At 31.4% G+C, this 23,561-nt stretch overlaps 5 protein-coding genes across 8 annotated transcripts in view; 2 read left to right on the top strand and 3 right to left on the bottom strand.

Moving 5' to 3' along the window:
• Positions 1 to 440: 440 nt before the first annotated feature.
• On the top strand, positions 441 to 4,324 carry Non1 (nucleolar GTP-binding protein 1). Its single transcript, XM_072534031.1, has 8 exons — positions 441 to 616; positions 673 to 1,147; positions 1,669 to 1,949; positions 2,020 to 2,274; positions 2,441 to 2,672; positions 2,729 to 2,985; positions 3,047 to 3,222; positions 3,967 to 4,324. Exons 1-8 carry the CDS (start codon positions 566 to 568, stop codon positions 4,169 to 4,171), a joined length of 1,932 nt encoding a protein of 643 aa, XP_072390132.1. The 5' UTR covers positions 441 to 565; the 3' UTR covers positions 4,172 to 4,324.
• Positions 4,325 to 4,488: 164 nt separating this feature from the next.
• On the bottom strand, positions 4,489 to 5,746 carry pasi1 (septate junction component pasiflora 1). 2 transcript variants are annotated; one of them, XM_072536476.1, is made up of 5 exons: positions 5,606 to 5,746; positions 5,333 to 5,553; positions 5,069 to 5,256; positions 4,848 to 4,898; positions 4,489 to 4,726 (listed from the first exon to the last, which is right to left on the bottom strand). In XM_072536476.1, exons 2-5 carry the CDS (start codon positions 5,517 to 5,519, stop codon positions 4,643 to 4,645), a joined length of 510 nt encoding a protein of 169 aa, XP_072392577.1. In that variant the 5' UTR covers positions 5,520 to 5,553; positions 5,606 to 5,746; the 3' UTR covers positions 4,489 to 4,642. The 2 variants fall into 2 exon arrangements, with proteins under 2 accessions (XP_072392577.1, XP_072392576.1); XM_072536475.1 differs by having other exon boundaries at positions 5,333 to 5,651.
• Positions 5,747 to 10,575: 4,829 nt separating this feature from the next.
• Positions 10,576 to 11,329, bottom strand: ND-13A (NADH dehydrogenase (ubiquinone) 13 kDa A subunit). Its single transcript, XM_072536473.1, has 3 exons — positions 11,142 to 11,329; positions 10,798 to 10,974; positions 10,576 to 10,738 (listed from the first exon to the last, which is right to left on the bottom strand). Exons 1-3 carry the CDS (start codon positions 11,271 to 11,273, stop codon positions 10,670 to 10,672), a joined length of 378 nt encoding a protein of 125 aa, XP_072392574.1. The 5' UTR covers positions 11,274 to 11,329; the 3' UTR covers positions 10,576 to 10,669.
• A 256-nt stretch (positions 11,330 to 11,585) lies between these two features.
• On the bottom strand, positions 11,586 to 18,237 carry Hel25E (ATP-dependent RNA helicase 25E). Of its 2 annotated transcripts, none has more exons than XM_072534029.1 (8): positions 18,086 to 18,237; positions 17,643 to 17,868; positions 17,104 to 17,508; positions 16,928 to 17,046; positions 12,561 to 12,692; positions 12,223 to 12,369; positions 11,891 to 12,146; positions 11,586 to 11,723 (listed from the first exon to the last, which is right to left on the bottom strand). In XM_072534029.1, the coding sequence occupies exons 2-8, from the start codon at positions 17,845 to 17,847 to the stop codon at positions 11,710 to 11,712; spliced, it is 1,278 nt and encodes a 425-aa protein (XP_072390130.1). In that variant the 5' UTR covers positions 17,848 to 17,868; positions 18,086 to 18,237; the 3' UTR covers positions 11,586 to 11,709. The 2 variants fall into 2 exon arrangements, with proteins under 2 accessions (XP_072390130.1, XP_072390131.1); XM_072534030.1 differs by having other exon boundaries at positions 17,983 to 18,099.
• A 455-nt stretch (positions 18,238 to 18,692) lies between these two features.
• The window catches only part of Su(dx) (WW domain containing E3 ubiquitin protein ligase suppressor of deltex), a 35,436-nt gene continuing 30,567 nt past the window's right edge, over positions 18,693 to 23,561 (top strand). Inside the window, exons 1-2 of one of the 2 annotated variants that reach the window (XM_072534028.1) lie at positions 18,693 to 19,055; positions 19,377 to 19,436. In XM_072534028.1, the coding sequence (XP_072390129.1) occupies positions 19,379 to 19,436 (58 nt within the window). In that variant the 5' untranslated portion in view covers positions 18,693 to 19,055; positions 19,377 to 19,378. Of the gene's footprint in view, positions 19,056 to 19,356; positions 19,437 to 23,561 lie in introns of both variants that reach the window. The other variant, XM_072534027.1, reaches the window with a different exon arrangement.

Below are 23,561 nucleotides of genomic sequence, written 5' to 3'. Positions count from 1 at the left end.
TTTTATGAAGGAAATTATCAATTTTTAAAAACCTAAATTATATTCTCAAGGAAATATTATTTTCGCAAGAATATAACCTTTATTTAATTTCATCTATACTCGGAGATACTGCATAATTGCACTAATTAATTAAATAGGCAGATTAATCTGCCAAGAGAGCCTATCATACCTGTTACCATTTTAATGGAATTAAATATTATCTTAAAAGGAAAGTGATTTTTTTTATTTATTATGAATAAATATTATTCTTACCAAAGTATAGATGCATGCGTCTATATTCTTTGCTAAGACATCTATTTTAAAATAATTTTATTCCCCTTTTATTCTGACTTTTTTGTTGCTGAATAACTGAACTGTACACGCAACTTAATTGTTCACTCTCCTCGTATTTCGCATTGAACAACTTCTGTGTCAAACTGCTCAAAAGTGTCAGTGTCAACACTGTCAACCTTCCTTTCAAGTCCCCAGCTACAACTGTAGCACGTGGGAATTTGTCAAAAAACATATTCGCAGTTAAATATTCTTTTATATTTTTAGGCAGTAAAGTTAACAACAAATTTTCAAAATGTCTAATATGTACAATTTCAAAAAAATAGCTGTAGTTCCTACAGCAAAGGTAATTTATGAAATATTGTTCAATGTTTTGAAATCCTTATCTCTGTTTTGTTTTAGGACTTTATAGATATTATATTGTCAAAAACACAAAGGAAAACACCTACAGTAGTCCACAAACAATATAAAATCACAAGAATAAGGGCTTTTTATGTGAGAAAAGTTAAATTTTCTCAACAAAGTTTTCATGATAGGTTAACACAAATTTTGACTGAATTCCCCAAACTGGACGACGTCCATCCCTTCTACGCCGATTTGATGAACGTTCTGTACGACAAAGACCATTACAAATTAGCTCTGGGTCAATTAAATACAGCGAGGCATTTAATTGACAATGTAGCTAAAGATTATTGCAGACTTTTGAAGTATGGAGACTCACTTTACAGGTGCAAACAGCTTAAAAGAGCTGCTTTGGGGCGTATGGCTACCATCATGAAGAGACAAGCCGCTAATTTGTCTTATTTGGAACAAGTTAGACAACATTTGGCGAGATTGCCTTCCATTGATCCTTATACAAGAACTATTATTATTTGCGGTAAGAACTTTTCTGTTTTTATCGTGTATTTACAATGGGTTTCCATGTGTCAGTAATACATAAGTAATGTGCAGTGCTCAAACAAGATTTTTAGGAAGAGTAGAACTCTGTAGTCGAGATCTGACTACTGAGATTGATTGTATCAAGTCAAACCTTAGGATTTTTGCAGAAATTCTCAAATGATATTTTGGATCTCTGGATAACGATAATTTGAATATGCACCTGCTGAAAAAGTTGTGGAAAATTCAAGAACAATTCTTTTGTACAAAAATCGGCATCAAATACCCCATTTTTAAGCTATTTGTCCTGAATAATTTGGTTAATGCTGCATTATCTATTTAGATCCCAATGATGCATTACTGAGTAATATTTAAAAATACAAAAAGTTTTCTGCTGTTTAGTAATTCTTCAACTTGTAGCTGAGCTATATAGTTTGCCATGCAATTTTTATTTGGGAATTTAGATTTTGAATTGACTCTAGTTTAATAGCTGTTTAAACATCTTTTATTTTTGTAATTTAGGTTTCCCAAATGTCGGCAAGTCCTCGTTCATCAACAAAATCACGAGAGCCGACGTTGAAGTTCAACCATACGCATTCACAACAAAATCGTTGTATGTAGGGCACACAGATTACAAATATTTGCGTTGGCAAGTCATCGACACGCCTGGTATATTGGATCATTCTCTCGAAGAAAGAAATGTTATTGAAATGCAGGCTGTTACAGCCCTGGCACATCTTAGGGCTTGTGTTTTATACTTTTTGGATCTGTCTGAACAGTGTGGACATAATTTAGATGAACAAGTAAGTAAATTGAAACGAAATCAAATAAAACGATTCTGAATATACAGTATGAAAATCACTGTTTTTTTAGGTAAAACTTTTTGAATCAATCAAACCATTATTCGCTAACAAACCTCTTTTGCTTGTTGCAAATAAATGTGACATTATCAAATTAGACGAATTGCCAAAGGAAAAAAGGAAAGTTCTTAAAGAGATTGAAGAAGATAAACAATTGACTGTTATAGAAATGTCAACAGTTGATGACACTGGTGTGATGGAAGTTAAGACTGAAGCTTGTGAGAAATTGTTGAGCTTCCGAGTCGATCAAAAGATGAGATCCAAAAAGGTAAGTACTTCTCCAATATGCTGTATACCATAAGTGGCAATTTCGAATTTGGGTCTTTATATAAAATATTGCCTGTTTAAACATTTAAGGTTTTTTATCATTATTCTTTCTATCATGTGTTATGAATGTGAGGGAAAAGACCTATAAATGTGTCTACTATTTTAAGGTTGATGGTGTACTTAATCGTTTACATGTAGCTACACCTAAGCCCAGAGATGATAAGGCTCGTCCTCCTTGTATCCCCGAAAGCGTTTTAGCCAAGAAACAATTGTTAGGAGAAAAACGTAAAAGAAAACTTGAAAGAGATATTGAAATTGAAGAGGGAGATGACTATGTTCTGGATCTTAAGAAACATTATGTCGATATACCAGAAGAAGAAAGACATGATATCATACCAGGTACCACTTTTTGTTTTATTATTGTAACATTCAATATTACAGAGACATTTTTTCAGAATTTTGGGAAGGTCATAACATTGCTGATTACATTGATCCTGAAATTTTTGAAAAATTGGCAGAATTGGAAAAAGATGAGGAATTCAGGGAAGAAACTGGTATGTATGTGGTACCTAAGATTGAACTGGATGACACCATGAAAGAGATTAAGAAATTGGCTCTCCAAATTAGACATAAAAAGGCTATTATTAAGGATGAGGCGAGGGTTAACAAGCAAAGTAGGAAACCTGTTATGCCAAGAACAGCTGGAGCTAAGGTAAAGTAATTTTCTTAGGTTGGCATCTTTAATTATAATTTACAATTGTGTTTTGATATAGGTTAGAGGAAGATCAGCTTCAAGACTTCGTGAAAACATGGCTGAATTGGGTGTTGACCTTTCTGACAATGAGGATGCTCATTACATGAATACTAAGCAAAGAAGCAGATCCATGGGTCCACCAACCAAGAAGATGAGGATGGAAGTAAGCGACAGTACCTCTCTCAACAGATCAAGGTATGTTTTTATGTTTGCATATTAGGTGCTAAAAGATAAATAAGATTAATGTTAAGTATATAGTGCCAAACAATATTCCTGCTTAATGTTCATTTATTTTTTATAGGCGCTTTAAGATGTTGTCAACATCCACTATTCAGATAAACAATACTTCTATTTGTCCTGCTTTGCTCTAGCCACTGCATTCAGTTAATTTTTTTGAATAGATTTATAGTTATCCTGCAGGAACTTGCTATTGGAAAATTTTTTTATGTATATTTTTTTCTATGTACTTAAAGTTTATCAATTTTAAATAAACAGATTTGATAATCATCCAAGTCCTCCTCATCCACTATATACAGTTTATCATCATATATGTAAAAGCTTGTAGCAGGCTGTTTCAGGCCCATAGCTTAGTAATTCTTTTCCATCTACTTCTGTCTCTAGCTTCTTTCCTCAAATTTTCTATCTTCTTTTCTTGTAGATCTTCCGCAACTGCTCCCCTCCATCTTCTCCTCAGTCTGCCTCTTTTCCTCTTATCTTCCGCTGTTCTCCATGCTATGTTCTTTACCTCTCTACTCTCCTCCATTTTAACAAGATGACCCAGCCACTGCAATCTTCTTACTTTGACAAACTTCCTTATTCTCCCTTCGCCAAACATTTAATAAATTTCAGCATTTGTTCTTCGCTCCCATCCTATTTCTGTCAACTTTCCTCCAAAAATTCTTCTTAATCACCATAATTTAAGCTTTAATAATGTTTCAGATCTTTGTCGAAACCTCCAAGGAATGAAATGGGTGTGAAAGATGTCGCCATGAAGAAGAAATTGGCCAAGATTGCTCACAGAGCTATAGCTAAGAAGGTCAAGAAGATGGGATTGAAGGGTGAAGCAGACAGGTTCATTGGTAACAAAATGCCCAAACATTTGTTCTCAGGAAAGAGAGGAGTAGGAAAAACAGACAGGAGATAAGTTAAAGAACATATACTGGAAGAAAAATGATTTGTGTTGGACATGTGTTTTGGTATGACCATAAAAATGATGGATGGTGTTGTTATTTTATTATAGAACATGATTAGATTGTTTGTTTGTAATTTTATTGATAATAAATAAAATTTGAGCCTTTGTTTAAAATAATTATTACAAAATATCCTTCCTAAACTAAAAAATAAGTCCTAAACCATACACCTGAGGAAAAATATTTGATAGTTTTGTCTGTGAATATGTGTACAGTATTATTTTCAAATCAAACCAAATTTACTGCAAAGAGCCAAAATAAATAAAACACATTTTTTAAATAAAAATATATTTAAAAACTTCCATATAAAAACAAAAGAAGACAAAATATCTAAACCTATATAGTATATAGATAGTATAAAAACGATTTAAAATACAAAATCTTAGTCTATATGTGGACGGATTGTTACAAAATAAAATAATGCCTTAAGGCCACAACAGTTCAATATTGGGAGACTGCAACTTCTTTATCACCTTGTATTGGGAGTAAACTACAATCCAACAATAAACCTGGAAACAAATAATGTATTAATTTCATCCAGCATTTCTTTTAATAATCAATTTAATATCATGCGCAAAGATAAATACATTTTTTTCGACTATTTTACATCAAAATATAAATTTAACTTACATTATAGCCCATCCAACACCATATAACGATGGCATAGAGTACTGTTTCAAGCTAAAAAAAAATGAAAATATTAAAGAAATAACAGATCAAAATATTCAATTCTAGTTTATAGTATCATGGATCTTTAATAGATTTAAGAAGATATTTTTCGATTTAAAATTCATATTTGCCGTTCACATTGCTCCTAACATTTTATGCACACTTAAAACAGTACAACTTACATAAATATAATATCCTCCAATCAGCCACATGCCAAACACAAGTTGAAACAAAATAGCAAATCCAAAACTAATCATCCATGGCACCATAAAACCTCTTACCATTTCTCTTATACCATACACCAGTGAAACAGCTGATGCGACCAGCAATACAAAATAGAGTATGATGAAAGCTCCCACAACTTGCATAGCTACAAAAACACAAAGCTTAACATATGACTTACACTGCATAAATGAAACAAACATCAAATTGGTGTGAATACTTACACAATCTCACATCAGCTTCAAATAAGGGATTATATAGCTGTGTGGAATCTCCACCTGCCATGTTAAATATAACAAAAGTCGTTAAAACAACGCTCATTGCTCCAGTGTAATATGCAATTGCATTGCAACCTGATCTCAGATTATCAGTCCAAATGCATGGAGACCAACAGGAATTTACTAGGACCATTTTTGAATATTTGTACTTAATGTGCTGCCAAGACCTAAAACCTTAATTAATTAATCATTAACCTGACTAATAATGGCACACCCTACTGTATATTATTATTAGAGCTTGTCTTGTCAACAAACTTCAAATTGTTAACCTCAAAATAAATCACAGCACACTCCCACACAGCAGTGCAAGTTCTGTGTTAAAAAGTAAAACGACGATTGGTACATTGCTTAGTGCCAGGGTGCGTAACTATATAAACTGTTTGGGTTTCTCAGAGATATACACTATGCATTTTCTTGTATCATTTCTTAAATTATTTCTGATATAACAAAAAAATGGATAGTGTCATACAAGCGTATAGTTCTTATATCAGAAACGATACAAGAATTTGTGTCCGCTGCAGTTTCTTGTACAAGAAATGCGCCAATTTGTGCGCAAAAACGTAAAACTTCTGTCATAATGGCGGCTGGTAGAGAACTTTGATATACAATTAGACCAAGCCATCGAGTTAGAACCTATGGTTAGAATCTAACTCGATGGACCAAGCAGACATCAGAGAAAAGTGCACACCAACAATACCCAAGATTATAACAGCAGTAGCCAAATTGAAAAACAATAAATCACAGGGATTGGATCAAATAGCATCGGAACTTCTGAAATTAGGAGGAGATGTATTACTAAAAACAATACATAACCGCTTTAAAAATTCGTGATAAGTTTAAAAATTATTTTATATCTCCAAATAATTTAGTTTTAATATTGGGACATTTTATTTCTTTCATTTTTGAAGCACAGGGCCCTGATTCTATTTCATTTCGATGTCGAAATTTAAAAGCGACTACGCCATGACAGTCGCAATCGCTAGCGATTCTCATTCATTTCGATTGTAGTTAAAACTGGGGATATTTACTTTATCATTTTGACACTGCTGAAAATTTGGGTTGGCCCTGTTGTTTATTGGCTGCACTACGCTTGTTGAATGTTTGTTTTGTTTACGTTACGTGAACGTCTTTTTTTTCTTGTTTGAGTTGTTAAATCATAAATAGTGGCCATTCTCAATTATATTTTGAATTGAAAGAAAAGATGGCAAGAAAAAAAAAGGCGATGTGGGAGATCCTTAAGTTATAACCACTAAGATTTGACTTAGTGGTTATATTCTAATATATTTTTAAATTTACTGCAGCTTAGTAATACTAACCCTAAACATTTTGGGTATCCTAGAGGCATAAACATCTTCCAAATATGGTTCTAATACCCTTATTAAATAATTTGCAACTTGTTTATTAAGCCGGAATTGCTGCCTAAATTGAGCATCACTTAGTGAAAAAGAATTTTGAGTATTCCGTAACATTCTTCTTATCGTCCGTTATGAGCGTCGGATATCTATCTAATCTCTCTAATTCCTCCAAAACTAGCAAATGTCCGTAAAACACAGCCATATTAATACTTTTTGCCTCAGTTTTCCTTGCAAGGATCAAAACACCGCCTACCTAAACTGAACCTATGTTCACTTCTCCCAGTCCAGTGTCCAGTCAGTCATGTCACTCATGTCAGATTAATTTCGACTCGAAATTAAATTTCAACCACTTTCTTGAAGTTGAAATTAATTTCGATAAATCGAAATTTAGTGACGTCGTTTGGTTAGTTCAGCTGAAATCCACAAGGTTCGCAAAGTCGCATTTCGACGTCGCCATATTAATTTCGACTTGTTTTGAGTCGAAATCTCAATTAGAATCAGGGCCCAGTATTTTAAAAAATAATCAGTAGCATCTAGCTGGGGTTCTCAGGTACTGCAGTTCTATTTTTATATGTGTCAAAATTTCGACCAATCATGTGCCGAATCACATACAATTTCCGGTAAAAGAACTTGCATAGTGTCATACTGAGCACAAATGTACGTGCAAGAAACGATACAAGAAAACATAAATAACTTTCTATATCAGAAACGATATAAGAAATGATACAAGAAAATGCATAGTGTCATACGGCCTTTACATATCTCTGCATTAGAATAACAAAATAATTATTTAAATACTGACAAGTTCTTGTCACAAAATTAAGCACATTAAATTATACTGTACTTTACTTGTATTATTTGTAACACATATAACATTTCTTGTAATATTTTTATAAAGATTTTATTCTTTAATTTCTTTAATCACTTTGGCATTTTAATGTAATGGAAAATAAAAATATGACCCCAACATAACAAGAAAACCTAAATAATGTAGGAACAATATATACATATTATCGTACAGAATAAGGGTTTTTTTGTTATTTTAACATTATATTGATTTTCCATTACTTTAAAATGCGTTTTCCTAGGTAATTTTTATGTACCGTTCGCGTCATAAAAAACTGGTACAACTCCTATAACCGAAAATCGTGTTTTTTAAGTGGTGTAAATTGAGCTTTTCACATGTGTCATTCTAATTTCGAAGGCAACGTTGCCAGTTAAACGAAAATATTATATCAAACCAGCTAAAAGCAGGGCTGTGTGACAGGTCGCAAGTTTTTAGTATATCAAAAACTAAAACAATATCGAGCATTCTCGATCAGTCAGTCACATTTATATTTAAACATTTATTTAAACATACATCTCAAAAATTCTATTAATTTTGAAATTTTCCATTATCTCAGTACCTATACATTAATTCGTGTTTAATTATAATTTAATAAAATATTTCAATTCAAAAATCTGTATTGAGTTGTGGAATACTACAGTAAATAAAACCCACTGGACACACATCTTTAAAAATTCATTTTGACAAATTCTGTCAAATGTGACTGATGACAAGCAATATTTTTTATGTTTAATTTTTATGTTTAATCGTTCGGATATGTTCGGGAAGTTTTCACGTACTGATAACATCTGTAGATACTAAACCAACATTTTTCAGTTATAAGAGGATTTTTTAAGACAGACGATGATATCTTACTCCCCTTAATTTTATTCTCATTATCATTTACACACCGTAAATCATTTAATTTTGAAAAAAATATGCATGTCAATGGGTAGGTAAATGTTTTTTGTTTACATTTTATACATAATAATGTAAAAAAGTAATAGTCTATTTATAGATAAAAACGGATTACAATTAGGGTGTAGATTCAACCTCCATAAGGAACATTACAGTGAGATATTGGATTGTAATGTAATACTGTCACGTTTTGAAAAGCATTTTTCTACGTAGGATAAAGTATAATGTTAGTTTTTCACATTTATCGTTTATGTAATAAATAATAAATTAATTTAAGTAGTTTGCCTGTTACTGAACTTATTGACATAACATACAGTCAACAGTTTGTGTTCGGTAAGTAATTAAGTAAAGTATAAAATTACAGTAGATGCATTCCAATGTTCCCTGTGCCAATACCCTACGTTTAAATATCGTTCAACATTTTGGACATTAACTTAATCCTCTCTCTGGTTATTAAATTTATTAGATACGGTTTTTTGTTGTTAATAATAAAAATAATACCTATCTAAATACTTTATACATTTTTGAACGTTATTTTTTACGTTTTAAGTTTTATTTAAATTTACTGAAATTCCGTTATCTGTGATGGCAACAACGAATTGATTCACGAACCATTGTGTCCAGTCTGAACACAGGTTTACATTGGAAAAAAAAAGTGTACCAGTTTTATATGACGGGAAGTGTACCTTTTGAATTTATATATGTACGTATATATAGTTACGCACCCTGGCACTAGACGATGCGTCAATCGTCGTTTTACTTTTTACCAGAGGACTTGCACTGCTAAATGGGAATGTGCTGTGTTAATGACTAATGACATAAATTGACAAAGAATAACGCGCAGGAGCATGGAGGTAAGATATTTCTTACCTCCATGCGCACAATCGAGACTAGTAGTGCCACTAAACGGAAGGGTGCACAAATAAAACCGAAAGTACTTATAATAGTAAGTAGTTTCTTTGTACCAACATTACAAAATTATTGTTAAGTTAGTTGCGGGTATTAAGGGCACAAGTTTAGCGTTTTAAAAAAAGTGTTACTACAAAATGAGGGACAAAATTTTGTATGGCGTATTAACCAGGAAATGCCTCTAAAGTTGGAACAGTCAAGCATGTTTCCTTTTTTTGTGTATATATAATTTCAGTATTCCAATCTTCTGGAAAAGCGCGTTCTTGCCTTTACAAATTAAAATAATTTGTGAAATAAGGTTACAAATATTTGAGGGCCACATTTAAATATTTGTGCAAGTAGGTTGTCTGCTCCGGGCGACTTATATTTTTGGCTAGAGACTGAATTGCTTTAGCAAAGTAGGTAGCTCAGTTTCCTCATGTTCTATCATATTATCTCTACTTTCTCCATTAAGTAGCATACTAAAGTGTCCCTGCCACTTTTTCAGTACTTCTACTGGGTTGTTCAAAAAAATTCCATCATGAGCCTTGACTTGGTTTGCTTGTGACTTGAAATTTTTTCTTTTTGTTTGTAAAATGTTCTGTGCTCCTGTTCTTTATTTAAATTTTTGATTTCTTTGAACTTGATTTGTTGCAGCTTTTTCTGTTTGTACTTTTGATTTTTGATTTGAAAAATTCTCATATACAGTTTGAAAACAAAAATATCTTTTTTATATATTTTTTTTTATTTTCAGATTACAATTTATGCCACAGAAGTTCAATAGCGTCTTCTAAATATTTTTGTATGAATTAAGTGCTGTTATATACATTAATGAGATTATACTGTTAGATATGACCATAGCATAAAATACAAAACTCTGTATCTTATACATTAGACTTAATATCATATAAAATATAGAGAAGGAAGTCAAATTTTCAGTCTTTTTTTGTTAAATGTGTCTATATTCTGCAGTAGCTCTTGTTCATGTCTTTTTTTTGTTTGCATGTATGGTTTATTAGTTTTTGTACCCTACACATGGAGATTCTATTAAACATAAATTGCTTTATTTAACATGCAATAATTCAATGAAGAGAAGTTAAGATTTGCTTTCGTTTTAGTCCATTTTTCTATTAACTCCATTTAAAAGATTTGCAGAATTACTTTCAAAACCAAAAATCTATTACAATAAAAAAGAACAATAATTTAAACACATTCACATACTTTTATTTGTTTTCTGCAATACATTTTTTTATATACCTATTAATTTAGTTCTAAATAAAAAATCTTTAGATGCATTTAATGATGGTGCTCTTCCCTATAAAACCTCAATCCGCAATATCCACAGGTATGATTGCCGGGTTTATCCTAAAAAATATTTATTACAAATTTCAAAACATCAATAATATATTGATTTGTTAACATACCAAGTTGATATATACTTTTGGATGACCTGTAGGGCCACTACCTCCATCACACCATACTACGCGATCTTTACATGGCTTTGGGGGAACTTCATCAATAAGATTAATTGCGAAGTTTGGATTGACATGTTTTGGTCTGTCTACGAATCTAGATAATCTGTAGTCATCGGAATCCCATTTCTGAAAGAATAGGTGGATGATTTTATTTATATACTCTAGTTTATACAATGGATATACTAATTATATTAGTATGTTCACTCTAATTATCGATTAGGCAAATGCTATAATAATGTTTGATACTGCTTTAAGCATTAAAATTAATAAAATTGTAATATTTGTTAACCAACCTGTCCAGTGTGTGTTTCTTTTTCTTTAGGTACCCAATCAGACGTACATCTAACAGCTGGTCTAGCAATGTTTTGCCTAAGAATTCTCTCTGAAAGCTGGCCCAATAATTTTACTTGAGACATTTTTACCATTATTTTGAAACTATTCTTCTATGACATAACTCAGATGAGACTGTAGTAACCATACATTTTCTTCTTTTTTACTCGTAATTTTGGTCTTTATTTGTTAGTATAAACAGCCATTTTATATAACAGCTGAATCACAGCATACCAACACAAATTTTTGTTTCTGATGGCGAATTAAAATCAGATAAATTCAATTTAGAAAATATTCTCAATTTGTATGTACTTTATAAGCTGTTCTTTTCATTGTAGCTACGTAAATGCTGGTTTTAACATTTTTTCCATGGTATCCTTTCTATAATTAAAATTAAAACAAATAGATTGTAAAAAGACCATTTATTATAATACTAACTTAATCACATTGGATAAAATAATGACAAGTGAAATTACATCTAGTGGAAATCTTATTCTATATCTTAAAATTACTTCAAAGATCTTGATATCCTTATCTTCCTTCAACTAGAAAAGAAAAAATATATATTAGCAAGTGGAAATATGTGGTTGAGTAACAGAAATGAGTATGAAACACCACACACTTTTGATTTACAGCATCTTCCTGTACATTTCTCATAAAATGTGCGGTTTTTCAACCTCATACATATTCTCAAATCGTTCTCAATACTCACTGTATGAACTGAGATCTATTTCGTCAGGTAATTCGGTAATATTAACATCAAATCGTTCTTGTACTTCATTCAATATTTTGGCATCCCCCTCTTCTGATACGAAGGTAATGGCTAGACCTTTGGTACCGAAACGACCAGCTCGCGCCACTCTGTGCAGGTAAGTGTCGGAATCCTCGGGCATATCATAGTTGAAGACAATGTTCACTCTTTCGATATCCATACCACGTCCAAATAAGTTAGTGGCTACTAGAATTCTCTGAAATGAAAAATTGGATTTAGAGAAAAGAATAAAACTATCCTATATACAAAAACTGGTTGTAATAAATACAAACCTTTTGGAAATCCTTGAATTGTTCATACCGGGACAGTCTTTCTTTTTGATCCATTCCTCTGTGGATTCCTATTGCTGGAAAGTTTTGTTCAGTCAGTAGTTGTGCCAGCGCCACACACCTTTGTACGGATTTTACGAAAATAACAACCTTAAAAAAATAGATTATTAGATTTTGAACACAAAGATTACACATGAATATATTTTAGTAGTAAAAATCAGTGAGAGAGTTCGTGATTTCATCAGAATCATATAAAAATCTTTCATCATAGTATTCTTAACATAGGTATACCTTTTAAATATCTGAAGACTAAACTGTATATCATAAATACAAGTACATACCTGGTTGAATTCCAAAACATCTAGTAACTCAAATAACTTTTTATTCTTTTCATTTTCTTTTAGTTTTACATAATGTTGTTGTAGACCATGCAATGTTAATTTAGCTTCATCGTCAACATATACTTCCATGGGCTGAACAAAAAATAATTAATTACACACATTTTTCTAGTATGATCTACATTCTCTATAAAAAATTGTAATAAACACACTTTTACTACAAGAATGACACAAGAAATTTTTTTAACAGTAGTTAATTTGTAATAATTGTTTTTTGATGAAGCTGCAAAGGAAATGTCCAGGAAGAAATTACAATATCAAGCATATCAGCCTGGAAAACATGGTTCATTACAAAACACAGACAGCAAGGAAGAAATTATCCAAAAACCGGAAATATTTGCTTATGTATGGAAGCAAAACTTTGGTAATTATTGGAAAGACTTAATATAGTATAATATAAGTAAATATCCTACATTAATGTAAAACACCCCAAATCACAGACAGTGATGGAACAAGACAACAAATAATCACTACAGTGCATCAAGCAGCTAGAGGGGCTCTCAGAAACAGATTAGGGTTTAGATTAATATAAGAATGGCAAGATCTCAATAGACTGTCAGAACATGTGTCACACTGGAGTTTCAGGTGATCCTGGAACTCGTCTGCAGATGTTAAATTAGATGAAAATTATGCTAACAGGACTGAAGTACTGAAGAAACCAAGCACGGATACACTCAGGACAAATGCCAGTGAATGGACACCTGCAAAGAATGTCACCCTAGAACTCATCTGCAGATTGGTATATTGGATGACAATGTGCTAATAGGACTGAGGTAGTGAAGAAACCAAGCAGGAATACACCCGGGACAAGTGCCAGTGAATGGACACCTGCATACAATGGAACTGTTTCATGGAGACAAGCTGCAGAGAGCCTGAGAAACATCCCTTCGGAAAACCAAAAAACCACCTGAGATATTGTTGAACATCTTGTGAGAGATTGAAGCCCTACACAAAAGCCTGTATAGAATATCATGCAAGTTTCAGGTTAGTCCTTTTGGCCATTAACCAGATCTTCACTTTATATCAAATTTTTGGAAAAACATTTAAAAGCAACATATGACATTAACCAATTAGAAATTCCTAATTCATATTTGGAATCTTTGAAGTCAATAAATCAAAATCAAGCAAGATAACTGATTTAGTTGGTTTCCAATGTTCACTTTGGGGGGTATATTACAAAAACTAAATGTGTGACATGAAACATTAGGGTAGAAAATAATTCTCAAAGTTTCTTGAAACATATTCATGTGATGCTCCATGTTAAATACCAAATGATGCACTGAACAGAGTATCCACAGAATAAGAGGAATTTATGAAATGCAATTTCACCTAAGAGAAAAAGTGTAGGTCCTATTATCTTCTTGATACTAAGTAGACTCAAGACTAAGAAATTACCTTAATACATATAGCGAGCAGTTCTCTTTAGTTGGGTTTAGTGACAATGAATAGGGGCTGTGTTGAAACTGGGAGAAGTCTAACAACCCAAGGCAAAAATGCATATTGCAGGCTCCTCACCATAAAAGACTTACTGTATATAATTAGACAAGAATACAAAAACATGCAAACAATACAAATTTGAATGTGTCATTTTTGTAATAAAGGCATAAAAAAATAAAGTAAAAAAAAAATGTGGCATATTTTTGGAAGATTAAATTTTTTTTAACCAAATCTGTCGGTTTCCAGCACACCAGGGCAATTAAAATGTGAAAATGATTAATGTGGAATCAGAAATTGAATAGTAACATAATTTACTGATTATGAGGACAGTGGTTGAACTTGATTCCTATAATATGAGGAAAATAAAATTTTTATTACGAAACAAAAGCTAAAAATTGAAAGTGGACAATAAAAAAACTATAGCACAGCAAAAGCAATCTTAAAAAAACACAGTATAAAAAATGTACAATATTAGCTAAAACATGTAAGAATTGATGTATAAAATATGGGAGAACTTAAACATTGATTGTTACACAGTAAAACAACTAGAGATATAACATCTGAAGAAATAGGGTCATTCCTGAAATCCTTGAAATTGAAAGTTTTATCCTGGAAATAAAAAAAAAGATAAATGTCAATATGCAATTATTATTTTTACTTTAGTTGTTAAAATCCATCTCTCCTTACTCCTGCCAGTCAAATAACAACCTGAACACATACAAAAATATGCCACGTAATTCAATTGTCATTTGATTAATTTTTAATAGAAATAACTGTTTTACTATAAGATATTGTAAAGTTTCTGTCCTAATGATCCACAAACAAAATTTAAGCATAAATTACAGAAAATGATGATATTGACTTTGTTAATAACAGGTTTCTAGTAAATATAAAATAGTTTTTATTGATTGCTGTCTATAAAAATTACTAAAATCAAAAGTAATGATAAATTATTATTCATATAAAAAAGATTGATGGACTTATCAACACAAGTGCCACAATACAAGACACCAAATGACAACTGAAGAGAAAATAAGATAACCAAAACTATGATTTTGGGTTAAATATACAAAAAAACTGCTGATTTAAGTAATACCTTGAAATATTAGTTTATCAACATGTATTATTATTAAAACAAGTATTTTTAAGTCAAAAGAAACAAATAAAAAAAGGAAAAACAAGAATACATTTGAGATAATCAGGAATTACTTATAACATAAAAAAATGCATTTATAAAAAATTTAGTATCTGTGGAAAGAAAAACTGAAAATTATTTACATCAAGAATAAATAAAGTTATCAATACAACTGAAACAGTTTTAAACCATGTTTGGCTGATATGATTCTATAGATCAATATTTTCTGTTAATGTTGTTAAAAAAATTTAACTACAAAATGATGCTTATATCACTTACTGAATCTTTATAATAAAGGATTTCTTTGTTAATAGCAGGTTTTTAGTGAATATAAAATGGTTGTTATTGATTGCCACCAATTAAAAATACTGGAATTTTTAAAAGGTATAATAATGGAAAATTTTGTTGACATCCCAACAGAAGTTTTTTAATAAAAGTCACTAAAGAAAACTGCATTTGAGATGTACATATACAGACAAATGTTGAGAATTCCATGGGTACAAAGAGTTGCTAATGTTGAGGTACTTCATAGCATGTGTAAACAAAAAGAATTACTAAAAATAATCAAAGAGAGGAAAATGCAATACTTGGGTCATGTGTTGAGAGGCGAAAGATATGAATTACTTCAAGTTATACTGGAAGGAAAAGTACAGGGCAAAAGATCAGTAGGAAGACCCAGAACTCGTGGCTGAAAGACCTGAGGAGATGGTTCGACCGCTCATCCACAGAAAACTTTCGCTCAACAGTTTCCAAAACTACAATTGCCATTTGGATCGCCAACCTTCGAACGGAGACGGCGCTATAAGAAGAAGAAAGAAAACTGATAAAGAAAATAAGATAACCAATCCTATGCTTTTGTGTTAAATATAATAAAAAACTGCAAATCCAAATAATATGTCGATATATTCAAGTATTCAAGATGAATAGTCATTACAAGCATTATTTTATTAAAAGTATGAAAGTATTTTGAAGTTGAAATAAATTAGGTAAAAAAAAAAAGAAAACTAAATTGAGATAATCAGTAATACACTAAATGTAATGTCTTCCACTACTTCATCACAAATGAATACTCATTATATCACATAATTTTAAGTCTTACAGCCAGTTTTCTGTGAAAATTTAAATGAAAAAAAAATACTAATTGCCAGTTTAAATAAAATCATAAACAAAATCATAGTTTCCTTATCATTATATAAATTATTTGAAATAATAATTGAGGCGATAAAAAACTCAATTATTACTTTATATTTATTAAAATAATGAACTAGTCTGCAGTTACGAGGCTCAGGAGGCTTGACTGAATCCATCGTACATACAGTCAGTTGATATCTCGCATCCCATCATCGCTGCATCACCATTGAAATGATCTCTGAACAAATATCCAAAAATACTCTTCTAAATAAATCAAGAAAGAACTCCACTGGTACTTCAAATGTTAACCCCATTAACTCTATTGGACTTGGAGGGTGTGTAAATTTTTCTACATTGTAGCACGGCCGAAAGTGTGGTCGCGAAACCCTATATACGGAAATTTAGAAAATCTTGTATTGTGTCCTCTTCTTGGCCCGGCCCACCCCTGCCTACTCGTTGGGCTACAATGCGCTAATGATTTAAACCCAACACCCTCATAATTTAAATGATTTAACAAAACTTTGCCCCATATTTTGAATTAAACTTTTCAAACATTGCGAGTGGGTGCGTCATTACAAAATTGTGTATTATAAGAATTTTGAATTACATCTTGCATAAATTTCTTGCAAACTGGTCTAATTTCTTTACTTAAGGTGGCACTGAACATCATGACTTGTTTTTCATGGGGAGTGTTACGATATATTTCCTGAACATCACGTCTCATATCTGAAAATCATACATCATAATTAAAATTGAACACCAAACAGTTATTAATATTCCTACCTAATAACTCTAACATTTTATCACATTCATCCAAAATAAAATGCTTTAGATGTTTGAGATTTAGTTTTTTAGATCTGACCAATGCTAAAATTCTTCCTGGAGTACCCACAACAATATGTGGGCAATTATTTTTCAACACCTCCTCATCTTTCTGGATAGGCAAACCACCAAAGAAGACACCTACTTTAATATTGGGCATATATTTACTGAACCGTTCATATTCTTTGCTTATCTGGAATGCTAACTCTCTAGTATGGCACATGACAAGAACATATGCAACATTTTCTGTAGGATCCAGCACTTGGAGTGTAGCTAATACAAAGACAGCAGTTTTCCCCATACCGGATTTGGCTTGGCACAGAATATCCATGCCAATGACAGCCTGAGGAATACATTCATGTTGAACTACAACAAAATGACCATTATAAACAAAATATCCACAAACATTCAATTGTATCCACTGTGTGGACAGAATACCTGATTAAATTTCGCAATTGATTTGATCGATATTTCTAACTGGGAAGTAAACAGAAACTTACCTTCAGAAGGATGTTCGAACCCGCAATCTACTATAGCTCGTAGAATTGCTGGTTTTAGAAGAAAATCTCTAAACCCAGAACTGTGTATTGATACGTATGTGCCCTTGACACCCTTTTTCTGTACCTCAGTACTCGCTGTTTCCGTTGCGGTTTGCTCTGTTTGTTCCTCATCTTCATAATCTAATAGATCATCAGCGTCTGCCATCTTTTATATTATTACTGATAACTAAAATAAAATTATGAAATTTAAGTACATACGCTTGTCAAAATGGCGGCAAATAAACCGCTTGTTTTCATTGATATATTTTTTGTTTTCCAAAAATACATGCGTGTATAATACCTAATATCGTTTACTTCTACTAATAAAATTTTTGTGTTACATTTACATAAACGATGACTATAAATTAAAACGATTTTAAAATTTTATATTTTGAAGACCTTACCCTATCAAAAGAACACAGCGAGGAGTGAACAGAAACAGAACACAGAACAGACAGAGAACACCACAGTCACCACAACAGAGAACACAGACAAGAGACACTGCACACAGCACATTCCCACTTCCACCTAGCAGTTCCCATGTTAACGAGTAAAACGACGATTGGCGCGTCTCATAGTGCTGGGGTGCGTAACTATATATACATTGCCGTAAATTCAAAACGAACGTAAAATTACCTCAGATTGTAAACTCATTTTAAAGTAAGGGAAAATCAATATAATCATAAAATATCAAAAAAAAACCTTATTCTATACGATAGTATGTATATATTTTTCGTATACTATTTGTGTTTTCTTGTTATGTTGAGGTTATATTTTTATTTTCCATTACATTAAAATGCCTGCTTATTTATATTATTTAATGTCATTTATCAACATAAAAGAGTTCTTCAACATGTTATGGTTTCAAACTCTTTATTATAACAGAGACATCTATAAGTTATTTCTTAAAATATGACAACCTGTTTATGAAAAGATTTTGAAACAATTATACCAACCAACGTCATAAAAAATATAACAAAACAAAAATGTTATCTTTATACAATAAATTAATTATACATATAATAGATAAGATAACAGAGGTATTTGTATTGTATGGATTACTATGTAGAATCGCTTTTAATTGAAAGGACAAATAAAGTCCATCTTTTTAAAATTTTTTAGGGAGTTTGCTTGTAATTGAAGTCATTTTGGTACTATTGTGAAGTGAAAGAATAATGAAAAATGTCGGACAGGTTTTGTGTTGTCAATATATTTTCGTAAATAATTGTTACAGTGATATTTTCTCAGAGGTTTAATTCAAAGTGCATATCCAATGAATTGCCATACATATTTAGAAAGACAATAACCCTGGAATAATATTTTATTTGAAATCACGTATTTTTATTGTGTAATGATTCCCTACGTCAGCGCTTGGTAAGTTATCTTTTCATTTTTTATTGTACACTTTGAACAATTTATCAAGAAATATATTATTTTCGTCACAGTGATAAATTTATTAATATTTAACACTTCCCTGGAAGTCATTTTGATAGTTGTTTTAATGGTGACCACAGTTTAAATAGAAATAAAAAAAAAAGATAGTAATGGATTTGATCCTAAAATTTACGTAGAAATTAGAAATTATCGTACACAAAGTTACATCATTGTCATTGGTGATTAACAAACCAATTATTTATTTGTTGTTGTGTGTAAACCATGTCCATATAATTTTTAGGTCTTTAATTTGATTGTTAGAAATGGATCAAGCTCAAGGAAATGTTGCAGGACCTGCCTTTTACCAGCTTAGTATTACTGGTAAGTAATTTTTTGTAATGCAAAGGGACTATTTAACATATATTATGAATTTGGTACAATGTAGGTGCAATTAACCTTTGAGTGTGTTATTGTCAGATTGCTTGCTATTGTTTTTTTCTTGTAATGTTTTGATATAGTACATATGATTTCCAACAGTTTTATGATTTTGTGTAAGGTTTTCTTTAGGTATTCATACTTAGCAAAGCAGGAAAACCACATGCAAAGTGATATATATTTATGATTTAGGGAAATCCCATTTTATAGTGTGCCATGAACTTTGATTTTTATAATTAATTCAACTTTTCAACAGATAATGGCCTCTTTATTTTTTATTTAAGTTCTTTGATAAGGAATATTTAATGTAAATGAAGTGATTAGTCATGCTTTGGATTACATTTTTATTTTACTTCATAAAAAATATAGATTGTGATAACTGCTGTTCATATAACTGATAAACATCAATTTTATGAGAATATGTGTAGGCAGTTTTCAGAATCTTCACTCCTCGTGAATTATTGGGGGCTTCTGTGTTTCTAATTCAGTAATGTGAGATAGCCTATAGGTTGTGTCAGCACAGACTATATATTTGGTCCAAATGAGATACATTAATAGTTTTAATTTATATTCTTTAATATCAAAATTTATAACTTTTTACTAAAGCAAAAAACTTCAATGCTTAGTACATATTTTTCTTTCTTAGTATTTAGTTAATTATTACTTTAAAAAAACATGCCTAAACATAGATATTATATTCTATTACTTTCCATTTTAGTCTATTTTGTGCAGGTGTACCTTGTTTCCCTTTTACATCTTTTAAAGCTTTTGGTATCATCTAATTATTGTATCCTCAGTGGTTAGTAATATTTCCTATACTGTGGATCCCGTTGCTTTAGTACTTCTTGTTTGAGCTTAATCTTTGTCATGTAATTTTGTTTTTTGTTATATATTTGTTGAAAATTATATAGTGTGCCTTTTGTTTGTAACATTTATAAAATTTCCTCTGTTATCACTCCATCTATTCCCAAATTCTGTTTGTTATGAACATACTGGTTTTGAATACAATATTTTAGTTGGATATACTTTTTTAATTTTAAATTCGATCTAAATTCTATGTGTTATTCTTTTTTGTACTTCTAACATAAATTTGATTAACTGTATCATCTTTCTTAATAGTCCCAGTCCCTTGTATTATCTGGAACATTCAGTTTCATTTATTATATCATTGGATTATTTGAAATCTTTGACAACTGTATGTGATGTATTTTTATGTTTGGAACAACTCGTTTGCAGCCTTTTGGTAGTAAAATTGTTCTGTAATTGACCCATGTATTTATAAATTCCACTTGGAATGATCAAACTGCTTTTTAATACAAGATAAAGTTGGATACACATTTTCTGTAGACCAAAATATCAGATTGTGATGAAAAATGGAGAGATGTATATAAAAAGAAAAATCATCATCAACAGATAGATATTTTAGAATTTTTTCATATTAAAAACATGTCACAATAGAAATAACATTTTAGATGCACACAAAAGTAATAAAAAGAAGGCATACAGTAACACATAAAGTAATTAAGAAATAATACAATAATATGAATTCTTTTATATCAGTTACCTACTGATTTTGACATGATATTTGCTAATAATTTTAATAATAGCAGCTGTATCAGTTTTTTTTACTGTATACATTGAAATAAGATAAGACTTGATTTGAAGTACATCAATTGTCATGTTAAAAATTCAAGTAGCATATCTCATGTAGATTAGCAACTTTAAAGATTTGCAAAAATCTGTAGGGTTATCCTAAAATGGCTTATCATATTGTCATTCCTAGTTTGTAACAAAATATTCCCTTTTTTAAGCTCAAACTGCTATTAGGTATTTTTCTTTACTTCCAATCATTTCCTTATTGATTATATTGGTTAGTTTCACATCACTGCATAAGTGTCACTAATATTAAGGTACTTATCAGGCTTACCACATGATTTGACAGCCACTGTAATAGCCTGATTATGTGTAGTGCCCGTTTGGTAGTCTCTTTGTTTGTTTTTTCTATCGAAATTATTCGTTATATCCTCCCCTTTTATTTGCTATGTCGCATGTGAGGATTCGATCAGTTGTTTATTTTGTACTCCGCCTGAGGCCTTCTGCAAGTCAATAAATCAAAATTTGTGTTATGGTATATCTGTTTTTATCTATAGTGCCGTATGATACCTTGTATGTCGCTATACATTCATTAATAATGAAGATACTGTGTAGTGTCCTCTTGGTAGTCGCCTTGTTTGTTTTTTCTATCTGAATATATTCGTTATATTCTCCCCTTTCATTTGCTATGTCGCATGTTAAGATTCGTTCAGTTGTTTATTTCGTACTCAGCTGAGGGCCTTCTTTAAGTCAATAAATCAACATTTGTCTCTTAATTAAACTATTTTCATGCATAGTGCCCTATGACATCTTGTATGTAACTATACATGCATTAATAATGAAGACACTGTGTAGTGCCCTTTTGGTAGTCGCTTTGTTTGTTTTTTCTCTTAATATATTCGTGATATCCTTCCCTTTCATTCAACGTATCACACGCTCCAATCGGACCAAACACAAAAACTTGCTGTGACTCAGCCACCTTACGTCGATGTCTGGCTCAGTTGAAACTTTTGTGTTAAAACTTTTACTGGTCAAGACCTGTTGATGAATAAGGCAGTGGTAATTAATGAAGTCCGGGAAATCATCATCTTTGTGAAATAGTGATATAAATCCATTACTAACACCAATCATTACCCGAGCCTCATCTGTCGTTATTGAAACAAGCTTAAATAAAGGTAAATTAATCTTACCGACAAAATGTTTGAATTCCATGAATAAATCAACGCCACTTATTCTGCCTTTTAAGGATATCATTATTAGCAACTCTTCTCTTGTTGAGAAATCATCAAAGACCATCCGAATGAAAATAAGTAACTGTGTAGTATCCATGATATCCGTTGACTCATCAAGCTGTAACGAAAAGCAACGCACCGGAGTAGATCTCTTTGCAGTTGTTCTTTAAGATTACTCTAAGAATCTCTAAGATCTCTAAGAAAAGTATACATGATACAGAACATATTTTCCTGGGTAGTCAAAAGAGATTTTAATGCTTGAAATTTATTCTTTCTCACTTCACTCTTAGGTGGAAAGTCTGACTGGTATTTACCGTGCATATAAATATAGCCGTTTCAAAAACAAAATATGATTGAAATATGGTAGTTCATATTTCTTTCCTAGATGGCGCCGTTAGTTTACTGGACTTACAGTGTGACCTGTCATTATAGCCTTTTGTATAGATAGATTGTATTTGTTTGTCATCACAATATTGATCTTCGAAATACAGTTGCAGAAACACATAGTAAGTCACTGTGCACTAGACAGTGAAAATAAGTAACTGTGTAGTATCCATGATATCCGTTGACTCATCAAGCTGTAACGAAAAGCAACGCACCGGAGTAGATCTCTTTGCAGTTGTTCTTTAAGATTACTCTAAGAATCTCTAAGATCTCTAAGACAAGTATACATGATACAGAACATATTTTCCTGGGTAGTCAAAAGAGATTTTAATGCTTGAAATTTATTCTTTCTCACTTCACTCTTAGGTGGAAAGTCTGACTGGTATTTACCGTGCATATAAATATAGCCGTTTCAAAAACAAAATATGATTGAAATATGGTAGTTCATATTTCTTTCCTAGATGGCGCCGTTAGTTTACTGGACTTACAGTGTGACCTGTCATTATAGCCTTTTGTATAGATAGATTGTATTTGTTTGTCATCACAATATTGATCTTCGAAATACAGTTGCAGAAACACATAGTAAGTCACTGTGCACTAGACCAGAACAATTGAAGCAGTAATAACTTTAATTTTTATAGCTACATGTTGACAGGCGTTGTCATGTAGGAAGACTATCCTTTTATTTAACATGCACAGACTTTTGTTTTGAATTCCAAGGCAATTTTTTATTTAAAGTCAATCTGATTCCAAATTTATTTTGGCAGCAAGGTCCAAAAAATCAACAACACTCCCTCTCTGTTTCAAAATGTGGTACAAATAATTTGTCAGACAAAAATTGTCTGCTTAAACTTCATTCTCT

Source organism: Diabrotica undecimpunctata, chromosome 6 (assembly GCF_040954645.1).
Source record: "Diabrotica undecimpunctata isolate CICGRU chromosome 6, icDiaUnde3, whole genome shotgun sequence".
NCBI classification, from domain to species: domain Eukaryota; kingdom Metazoa; phylum Arthropoda; class Insecta; order Coleoptera; family Chrysomelidae; genus Diabrotica; species Diabrotica undecimpunctata.
The sequence above is the reverse complement of the archived record's forward strand: the minus strand, read 5'-3'. Positions and strand labels throughout refer to the sequence as shown.

What these genes read in the sequence shown, in the direction of transcription:
- Non1 (XM_072534031.1), top strand. Translation starts at nt 566, where the DNA reads ATGTCTAATATGTACAATTTCAAAAAAATAGCTGTAGTTCCTACAGCA. An exon ending in AAAAGATGAGATCCAAAAAG is followed by an intron (nt 2,275 to 2,440) that starts GTAAGTACTTCT and finishes TACTATTTTAAG; the next exon opens with GTTGATGGTGTACTTAATCG. An exon ending in CAAGAACAGCTGGAGCTAAG is followed by an intron (nt 2,986 to 3,046) that starts GTAAAGTAATTT and finishes GTTTTGATATAG; the next exon opens with GTTAGAGGAAGATCAGCTTC.
- pasi1 (XM_072536476.1), bottom strand. Translation starts at nt 5,519, where the DNA reads ATGGTCCTAGTAAATTCCTGTTGGTCTCCATGCATTTGGACTGATAAT. An exon ending in TGAAGCTGATGTGAGATTGT is followed by an intron (nt 5,257 to 5,332) that starts GTAAGTATTCAC and finishes GTGTTTTTGTAG; the next exon opens with CTATGCAAGTTGTGGGAGCT. An exon ending in GGTGTTGGATGGGCTATAAT is followed by an intron (nt 4,727 to 4,847) that starts GTAAGTTAAATT and finishes ATTTGTTTCCAG; the next exon opens with GTTTATTGTTGGATTGTAGT.
- ND-13A (XM_072536473.1), bottom strand. Translation starts at nt 11,273, where the DNA reads ATGGTAAAAATGTCTCAAGTAAAATTATTGGGCCAGCTTTCAGAGAGA. An exon ending in AAGAAACACACACTGGACAG is followed by an intron (nt 10,975 to 11,141) that starts GTTGGTTAACAA and finishes CTATTCTTTCAG; the next exon opens with AAATGGGATTCCGATGACTA. An exon ending in CAAAAGTATATATCAACTTG is followed by an intron (nt 10,739 to 10,797) that starts GTATGTTAACAA and finishes AATATTTTTTAG; the next exon opens with GATAAACCCGGCAATCATAC.
- Hel25E (XM_072534029.1), bottom strand. Translation starts at nt 17,847, where the DNA reads ATGGCAGACGCTGATGATCTATTAGATTATGAAGATGAGGAACAAACA. An exon ending in GCAAGAAATTTATGCAAGAT is followed by an intron (nt 12,693 to 16,927) that starts GTAATTCAAAAT and finishes TTTTTTGTTCAG; the next exon opens with CCCATGGAAGTATATGTTGA. An exon ending in ATGTTTTGGAATTCAACCAG is followed by an intron (nt 12,370 to 12,560) that starts GTATGTACTTGT and finishes TATTTTTTTAAG; the next exon opens with GTTGTTATTTTCGTAAAATC.